The following is a 10,039-nucleotide window of genomic DNA, read 5'->3' on the forward strand; positions in this document are numbered from 1 at the left end:
GTTAGTGCTCACCAGCGTTAGTTTTACTGAGGTTAGGGTTAGGGTTAAGGTCAGGGTTTAGGCATAGTTTTACTGAGGTTAGGGTTACGGTTAGGTTTAGGCATAGTTTTACTGAGATTAGGGTCAGGGTTATGGTTAGGTTTAGGTGGTCAGACCAAAGGGAGTTCGAACCAAGGACATGTTACCCAATGATTCACCTTGCAACTCCTTGCAACCATTGGCAGTTGCAAGGAGTTGAATTGGTGTGGACTGGTGTTGCAACTGTTATGTTGCAAGGAGTTGCGACTAGTTGCATTGTTGCGGTCTTCGGTTCCTTGAGTTCTCATCCTGAGAGAATAGGTCTGGTTTGGTGTTTTTCAGATGTGTAGATAGGATTCCACAATGAATCTCAATATCTATTCAAATCCTAAGTTGGCGAGTGGTGAGTTAGCCCCTTGATTGCTTCAACTCTGATGTGTACTGGGTTGGTGAAATATTGGTTGACAGGTTTCCCTCAATGGATACTCTAGCTTCAACTCTGATTTGTACTCAACTATATTACAACTATACACTCTGACTTGGCGCTTATTAGTGTGCAGGGCAACCAGACTATAGTACCGTACTTGTCTGACTTTATTCCATGTTACATTTTCCATCGTCTCCTAAGTAAACTTTTTTTTTGCTGTGCTACTCCTCCCACAGTTTTGGTGGCACACACTTGGGCCATATGTCAAATTGACCGGCTTCATCGGGACATGCATGCGTGCTATTTTGCTAAGAGATACGTTAAATATAGTTTAATTTATATAAATGTGTTCATGAATTAATGTTCTCCATTGAATTTAATAACATTTTTAACTTTTCCTAAATATGGAGATGGCTGACATCATAGATGTCTGACATCATAGACAACATGAGACTGACACAGTATGTCCATATATGGGCTTTCCAAGATATGGGCTTAATATTGATGACATCAGGGATCGACATATATGGGCATAAAAAGGACAAGGACTGACACAGAGATCTTCATAATATAATACTGTATATTATACAGTGGCTGTGTATATAGCCACTAATTTATTAGTGAATTAATTTTTCCCATTGACTTGAATGGGGAAAATTCAAATGGTAAGACGAAATTCATTGCGAAATCCGAGTCACGGCAACCACACTCTTTCTAGTTCTGCTAATTAGCACCAAGTGTGACGTCATGCTGCAGTGCGACGTCATATTGTGTCGTCACTGCAGCATCATTCAAATAAGGCGGTTTCCTTTTCTACAATAGTATTCCTATGCACTTAACTTTCAATCTCTCTTATCACTAAACACAGTTTCCCCAGTGAAACTAGTTTGTTCTTGGTGTGTCAACCAGTACCTAGGGCTCTCATGGAGTGGGTTTCTCTTGCCGTTTTCTTGTCAGGTAAGACAAAAATGCCTTTAATTTCTCTGCAACTTAAAATCTATATTACTGCCATAATTGTGGAGCTATTATTGACATAGTAACTCAATACCAGGGTATAATTTAACAAAGTCTATAACTGTTGGTGGGTCCTCAGTGTTGAGCAAGTAACTTTAATTAGACCAACTCTTCATCAAAAGTAACTGAGCTGCACTAAAAGCTCTCTTTAAAAATAGGCTATATCTACAGTAATTACACAACACATTTCTTGGTAAATGTATTTAGCTACTGTACATTGAAGATACTTTGTACCTTTTTTTATAATCTGTTTATTAGTTTTATACAAGGTTGTTTATTTTACACACAATATACTTTGTACCTTAATGGTGTTGATAATGTGGCTGCTGGATGACACTGTGATTCAATAAAACACGAACAAGCTACATGGATGAAGATGGAGATAGACTCAGACTGCACTGTGATAGACTGCACTCAAAATTGATCTGTTGTGCAGTTTTATGTTGAGGTGCCACTGAAAGCATAGTGATGTAGTTTCTGTCAAGCTAATGGTGAATGAAATAACTTACATCAGGGATACTCAAATAACTGAACCTGTGGGCCACATTACAAAAATGGCAAGGGACCAGATAAAATGACAACATTAATGATAACTTTTGTCTCTCATTGGCTCCCTTATATTGTTGATTTTAACAACTGACACTGTTTTCTGGCAAATTAAACATAGTGGTATTGAATTTGCATGAGATGGTAAAATGAAAGCAAAGCATCTGTCCATTTTGGGTTAAAGTGCCAGTTTTCTGCATCAACTTTGTGACGCTTGTTGAGGCTCATCTTTGCTGCTGCTCTGAATGAGTGCACGCAGCTTTCCCTTCCTGGATGATTATTCATATAATAGTAACGTAATTAGGATAAAGATGAGATAATAACTTCATTCATTCTGAGTTTGAGTATCACAGGTTTACTTGACTGATTCTGAAAGCTACTGGGGGAACATACTACTTAAACTATTAGCTGACCAAAACTGTGTTCTTTAACCCATTAAATTAATGTTTGAATTTATAATTTCGCATTTTTTACCACAAATCTTCTCTTCTGGGGTCCTTGGCACAAAACATTTTCAGATGGGGGTCTGTGGCCGAATACGTATGATTTTGGGGGTCCTTGACACAAAAATAACTATTTAGAAGGCATTTTTAGAAGAAGTCTTATGGGTTCATGTAGCCCAATACTGTGAGCAATGCATTGCAACTTGAGAATATATTAACAGTTCTACTCCCAGATTTATTATTTATTTATTGGGGCTGGTGCCAGCAAAAAGCAGCTTACCTTTGCGATGTTAAAGAAAATTATCTATTGATTATTTTCAAACTAATTCTTTATACAATGGACGCTCATTATGTGTACTTTAGCCAAACTGGTGGCAGAGGGCAGCCTTATGCAAAGAATTCATGTGAATTGGGCGGCTCCGCTTGCCATACATTGAGCATAGAAATGCATTTTCTAGATCAGATCCACAGAAAACAGCCAGGAAGTGATTTGGGACTCCATTATTGCTAACGTGCGGTGGATTTTTGAGAGCAGCGTTACAGGAGATGTTTTTACTGTACACGGTGGTGCGACCCCTCATCAGCTTACAGTTATCAGACAAGGTAAAAAGAACGAGCCGTATTGGCAACGAGCTGGGTTGAAAATTGGGGTGAACGGGAACATCCGAAGCAGTAAAAGAGTTAATAAAGCCAATAATACATCTGCAAATATTTCTACAATCCATGCAGGTCATATACAGTATATTTGCAGTCATTTCATTGTTTTAAAAGACAATGCACAGATACTTATTTGAATGTCTGTATCCATCACCTTTTTACGCACACATTAAAGGGGAATACCACTCATTTTCAACTTTGAACTATACTGCAAGCCAAAGAGTACACCCCACAACACCGAAGGGGGGGACTTTTTTCTTATTTCCACACAATAACTCAACAACTAAGGTATATTAATGACATAGTTCAATGTTGTAAATGAGTGATATTCCCCTTTAAAGGAGTAGCTCACCCCCAAAATGACTTTTTTTTCCCCCTATTGATTACTTACGCCATGGAGACTTGAGTTCAAGAATATTTTTAGTTTTTTGTTGCATTCCTAGTCTCCATGGCGTGAGTAATCAATAGAAAAAATCACACCCGTGTGAACTGAGCGGTGGTTTACCCCCCCCCCCCCTTCCCCCCTGTGTGTGTGTGTGTGTGTGTGTGTGTGTGTGTGTGTGTGTGTGTGTGTGTGTGTGTGTGCCTGGTCTGGCCTGGCCTGAACAACAGCGCCCCTCCCTTAACATGTGTGGTCATAAAAGGTACTGCAGGCCTGCAGGCTACATACAGACACACACGCACGCACACACACACGCATACACACACGGCCACGTATAGGAGACGGTGTAACCACCGCTCAAAAAGTCATTTGGGGGTGAACTACTCCTTTAAGAGTGTCATAAGCCTATTATGTTTTATGCACCAATTTGCCACAACCCCCAACCTCCAACCCCCAGCCCCCAACCCCCGACCACATTGTGAGAACAGCACAGTACATACAGTGATTTCACAAACACACACACACACACACACACACACACACACACACACACAGTGGGAGGGCAAATTATAGCCATTTCAGCCACTGGCTTTCATCAGTGTTTCATCATCAGTGAGAAACTGATGAAAGACTTTTGAAAGCCTGTGGCTGAAACATCCTCCTCCAACAAGTAGCTATGTAAAATGGAATGAAGAAGTCAGGCAAGTTTTGAGACCGAAACTTCTATTTCATACATATTCATTTGTCACAGTGAAACGAAAATCAACATTACATTGATTTTAGGGATATTGGATATGATCTGGGATAACATCATGGGCTCATCATTACAGTAAAGGTGACCGTGGAATCTTTTACCAGCTAGTGTCATTGCAATAGACCAATATTGTCAGCCTTCTGATGGGTCCCTGACTGACCAACAAGCAGGCCCACATAGCAGCGGTTGTTTATGCTGAGTTAGAAAAACATGTTATGCAGAGTCACTATACTGCAACCGAAATGTTCCTTTTGTACTAAGACAAGGTTCAAAGGAAGAACTGAATACATAACTCAATATCTCAATATGAGGCAACTGAAAAACGTCTTTTCAATGGTAGTGGATGGAGAGAGAATAGGCTATTTTTGTCCAACCTCGGAAGAGGGCAGAACCATGGGAAGGAACAAAGCATCAAAAAATATCAAGATGATTGCACCATTCTGTTGTGTATGCATGCATGCACGTCATTCAGTGGTCATAGTCAGTATGGAAAACAAAATGTACTTTTGAATAACCATTATGATATGTTACATTTCGGTAAAGGTGTATTGATTCCAATTAATTGCATACAAATAATTACATTATTTAATGCAATACCAACATTGGAAATATCACATTAAATTTGACAGGAACATGATTATTCCAAATGAATACAATTATAATACTACTAGACCTTACCCGTTCGAAGATATGTGCTCCAAAATATGTGCAGAGTGTGGGTTGTGGGGAAAGTTACTGTGGTGCGTGCGTGAGAATATGTGGGAGCATCATAATGTAAGGAGCAGCTCATGGAGGAGTGTATATTTATGATGCAAATAATTTAACAGCAAATTTAGGTGAATAGAAGTATGAATGCGCTTGCTCCACATAGTTTTTTCATACCCGTACATAGTTTTTTCATACCCGTTGGAAGATGAGACACACATCAAACGCACCTGGTAAAAGCGAGAGAGAGAGAGAGAGAGAGAGAGAGAGAGAGAGAGAGAGAGAGAGAGAGAGAGAGAGAGAGAGAGAGAGAGAGAGAGAATGCACATTCCTAACTGTGAGAGAGGGGTGTGTGTGTGGGGCTACAGATCCCATGGCCTGGAGGAACGGACCGTAACCATGACAACAGGCAAAGAAAACGCTAATAAACAGCTTTAATTTGGGAGAAATTAAATTCGGGCTCCGTCAGCGTTGGGATAATGCTAATGGCCAATACCATGTGAACTTTGGGATCAGTTGCTGAAGCGAGTGAATAGATAAACGTAGATAAGCGTGAGCGTTAGAGCGTGAGTGAGTTTGGAAAATTATATGTTTGATTGCCAATTTTACACAAGGTAATTAAACAGAGAGACCTATTAGTGGCGTACTATAAGTGGGGTGTAACACTTCAAACACAGCTTGTTAGCTGGATAATAATAATGACCTAGACTTGGTGAGCTGTAAATATCTTGATAAATATTCTACTTGTATATCATAAGAACATTATCAGAACAGTTGTGCGCACGCGCGCACGCACGCACGCACGCACGCACGCACGCACGCACGCACGCACGCACACACACGCACGCACACACACACCTGCATTTGTACATGAGAGCGAAATTCACCTGATTGTTGGCATGGACATAACATAAGGTTATTTTTATTTATTTTTTCCATCTGCACCAATGCATTATTGTGTTATACATATGCTTTTCATGTATCTTATTGCATTTATTCCTGGTTCAATAAAAATGTGTTCCTTGTTTTTGTTAGTGTTCCAAGCTGCATTCGGTTTTAACATTGATCCTGTGGTGTGGAAAACCTTGAATTCATCTAGTGATGGTGATGGATTTGGATACAAGGTGGTTCAAAGACAATCAAGGTAAATAAAGTGGATTTGTGTGACTTAACACAAGTCAACACTCACATGCTTGACATCTTTAACTTTTAACCATCACACTGTTTTCTCACCATGATACAAATTATAACATCTAACATCCATTGGTAGACAGTCCTTTAGCATCAGAAGATTACATTTACAGATGTTTTCAATATTATATTAACACGTTTCTCTTGTCAATGATTGCTCTCCCTACAGTAGCTTACTGGTCAGCGCACCCTTTTCAAAAAACAGGAACAAACAAATATATAAGTGTTCTACAGAGTCATGCAGTCCCATGTCTATTGATGGTAGGAAACAACATTATCATTATACATATATATATATGCAAATATTAATGTGGTTGTTGTGGAACGAATTTCCGCGAGGACTAATAAAGAATATCTATCTAACACAATATCATTTCCATCGTCCTTGTGTTTGTGTTTAATACAGTGCCAGATGCCGACTTTGGCTTGACAATGACAAATGACCCTAAGACCGGAAAGACAATTGTGAGTTAATTAACTAAAGTTGTGTTATGCAGTAAATATAAAAGTTAGTTAGGGGACAGTCACACCGAAGTTTAATTCTACCTATGAGGATGGATTCTGCCAATGATTTTCAATGGCAACAGAGCTTTTTTATTATTATTATTATTAGCAACAAAACAATCTCCTTGAAAAGCATTGTCAAAATGTGCCCTTGTAGAATTAAACTTCTGTGTGACGTGCCCTTACTAGAGTCTTATTTGTGTTTCGAAACTATGTTTAAATAAATCAGGGAAATTATATTTAACTATTTCATTATTATATATTTATTCACAATATATGTTAACATTATAATTATTCCATTATTAACATGCAGTTATTCCTAAGCATCTCTGTGATGGTGTAATTTCTTCACAAAAGACTGAGACATTCTGTTCTCCCATTTCAGGTATGTGGCCCAACCATTACAAGAGAGTGCACACATATCACCTTGTACAATGGTGTATGCAGAGAGATAAATGAGGATGACAAGTTGGGAAAGTATGTCCCATCTTCTGAAGGTAAATATGTTAATTCAAATAGAGCATTGTGCTGACAATGTGAAGCTTCACAACGAGGTAATCAGCATGTACAGTTTTTGATACCCAACATTGTCCGAGTTGTTTGAAATGGGCTCTAGCTCTCCTTCCATTCTCTCCTTCTCAACCTCTCTCCCTCACTCCCTTGCCTTTATCTGTTCAAACACCACTTTCCAACAACTATAATGCCAAATTATAACTTTTTTTCCTTTTTTTCAAATTATTTATATTATGCCTTAGTGAAAATTGTATCATGATTGTGTAAAAGTTAAAGTGAAATGGTAGAATACAACTAACAAAAGCTGAGCATGCCCTTAATCTTTTCTTCTCACAATTCTTTTAACAGATTGCGCTGAGGCAGCAGATGTTGCATTCTTACTGGACGGCTCAGGCAGCGTTAGTTATTCACAGTTCAAAATGATGAAGACTTTTGTGAAAGACATGATTCGCTCACTACTACTGGTGGGAAGATATACAAAGGTGGGACTAGCATAATGTCCAAGTTCTGGTCAGTTTTCTTCCAAATTGGGCCATATTTTCTGTGTATGTTGATTTGATAAAGAGTTCCATCGCTTTCTTCCACTGTTGAGCTGCAAATACTATTATAGAACATAGATGTGACATTACATCTTTATTCCTGAAATACAGTATGACCGTAATTTTGACTTTAACTAATTTAATGCAGACAAACAAATTGAACAAGTTATGGTCCAGGCTGCCATGACGAGCTGGACAAGTTGCTGTTTTTTTTACTCTGGATGGCGCTGTTTACTAGCGCATGGGTCACCAATTATTTCCAGGGTAACCGGAAGGCCGTTGATGTTGTCACCGGACGATTTTTTAGAAAAACAAAAAATTAAGGAAAAAGCCTGTAGTGGGACGAGTGGTGGTAAGTGACGTTGGATAGCGCTGTTCGCTAGCTTATGGATCACCAATTCTTTTCGGGGTAACCATTAGGTCATCTGACACATTGATGACGTAATCGAAAAAAAAGAAAACTCGTTTGTTTTGGGGCGAAAAAGGAAAAGCCTTATAGTGTTAGTTTATGGGACGAGTGGTGGAAATGAGGTGGACGCGGAAACGGATATCTTTGGAGGGGACGGATTATTGTCCAGGACACCCATGTGCATCTGATCCCTCCCGCGAGCAAATCGGAGCAACGTGGAATATTCTATAATTTTTCAAATCTCTGAAAGGGCATGGCAGGGAACGACATCGGAAAAGAATGTTTGCAGTCAATTAATCTTGATTGCAACGTTCACCTTTTTTGCAGTTTATCATCTCGTTGGGGCAGATGTAACTCATATAGGCCTAATTAATGATTGCTAACATTCATAGAACTGAATATATAGTACAGACTTTTTTCCATTTTGATTCTCTCAGTCTCATCCAATTCAACTGCTTGAGTTGACTGTAATTGCAGCATACTGTATGTATATGAGTTCAATGTGTTTGTGTTTGCAGTTCGCAGTTACCCAGTTCTCCACAGGCGTCACCACCCACTATCATTTTGATACTTTTAAGACCTCTGGATCTTGGGAAACTCAAATTGATCATATTAATCAACAAAGAGGATTTACACATACAGCTACTGCAATTACGCATGTTGTGTAAGTGATTTTATATTGACAACGTACCACAATGACAACATTTTTTTAGTTTTACATTTTAAGTTTTCCAATAAATGTTTTTTTTTTCTATTCTGACAGTGAACAAGTTTTTTCAAGAGAGAGAGGATCCAGACCAAAAGTGAACAAGTTCCTGATAGTCATTACTGATGGAGCATCTAATGACGGTGGAAACGTACATAATGCTGCTGCCCTAGCTGCAAGTAAAGGCATTGTTTCATTTGCCATTGGGGTAAGTTCTTAGATAAAATATATATAAAAAATATATAAAATATACTTTAAGCTGTAATGACATGCAAAAACAGGTAAATCAGGCTATTTGTTTGGCTAATATTGTTGATGACGTCACGCAACGCCTCTACTGTAGGGTCGCCCGAAGGGAGAGCTGATGCAGTGAGAATGCGAATTGGTACGGTCCTGCCCCCTTTTCAGTCTGTTTGGAGAAAGGCGTATCATCACATATTTAAAGGAAATTTTTAAACTATACATTAAATATATATATGGAATAGAGAGAATGACACAGGAAGTATTTTAATTTAATCACAAGGTGTAATGTGTTTGCGACTAATGTGTCAATTTCGCTCAATACGAATGATGCTCGATATTAATATGGGTTGGTTATGGTATCCATAGCAATTCATGTACATCATCACGTTCCACGTAGGTGGCTGTGAACATGGAAGAGATAGATAGATAGATAGATAGATAGATAGATAGATTTGCCTATGCCATGCCCAAAACTTAATTTCATTAAGACAGAAGGTAGTCTGATTAGAAAGATGGCATAAGAATGACTATTCAGAGCATAATTTCTCTCCCCCCACCTATTGTATAGACAGTTGTTGAATTCTGCACTAAATATAATCTAACAATACAAATCGTCTCTTATGGCATCCCTGGCAGAACGTTTTTAAATTTGGGTCTGCAGTCTAATACGTTGCTAAAGAGCTTTTACAGACACAGAAAACACACAATGGAAAAATGTACATGTTTATAACCTAGTAAGGACCTGCACACAGCCCTTTAAATCACCTTACACCTTAAGTGCTAGGAACACAATGTACCTTCTCTTTTTCTTAATACTCTACTGCTAGAAGAAGTACTAGTTAGGACCAAACTAACAAACAAACGGTTCTTTCTTCACTATGAGGAGCGAGTAAAAAATAATTACTCTTATGTACTCGTACACAAGATGTAACAATAAAGACACCTTGACCTTTAGGGTTAATTTCCATTACTATTTAGTTTCAAAATA

General features: G+C 38.5%; 1 protein-coding gene across 1 annotated transcript in view; it reads left to right on the forward strand.

Annotated features, from left to right (window-relative positions):
* Window positions 1–4,175: 4,175 nt before the first annotated feature.
* Window positions 4,176–10,039, forward strand: part of LOC308303097 (integrin alpha-X-like) — a gene marked incomplete at both ends in the record, with an annotated part of 53,327 nt that continues 47,463 nt past the window's right edge. The window contains 2 exons of the mRNA XM_080747417.1: window positions 4,176–4,188; window positions 5,982–6,090. Coding sequence (XP_080603543.1) covers window positions 4,176–4,188; window positions 5,982–6,090 — 122 coding nt within the window. The remainder of the gene's footprint in view (window positions 4,189–5,981; window positions 6,091–10,039) is intronic.

This window comes from Nannobrachium achirus (genome assembly GCF_963921795.1).
Source record: "Nannobrachium achirus genome assembly, chromosome: 18".
NCBI lineage: Eukaryota > Metazoa > Chordata > Actinopteri > Myctophiformes > Myctophidae > Nannobrachium > Nannobrachium achirus.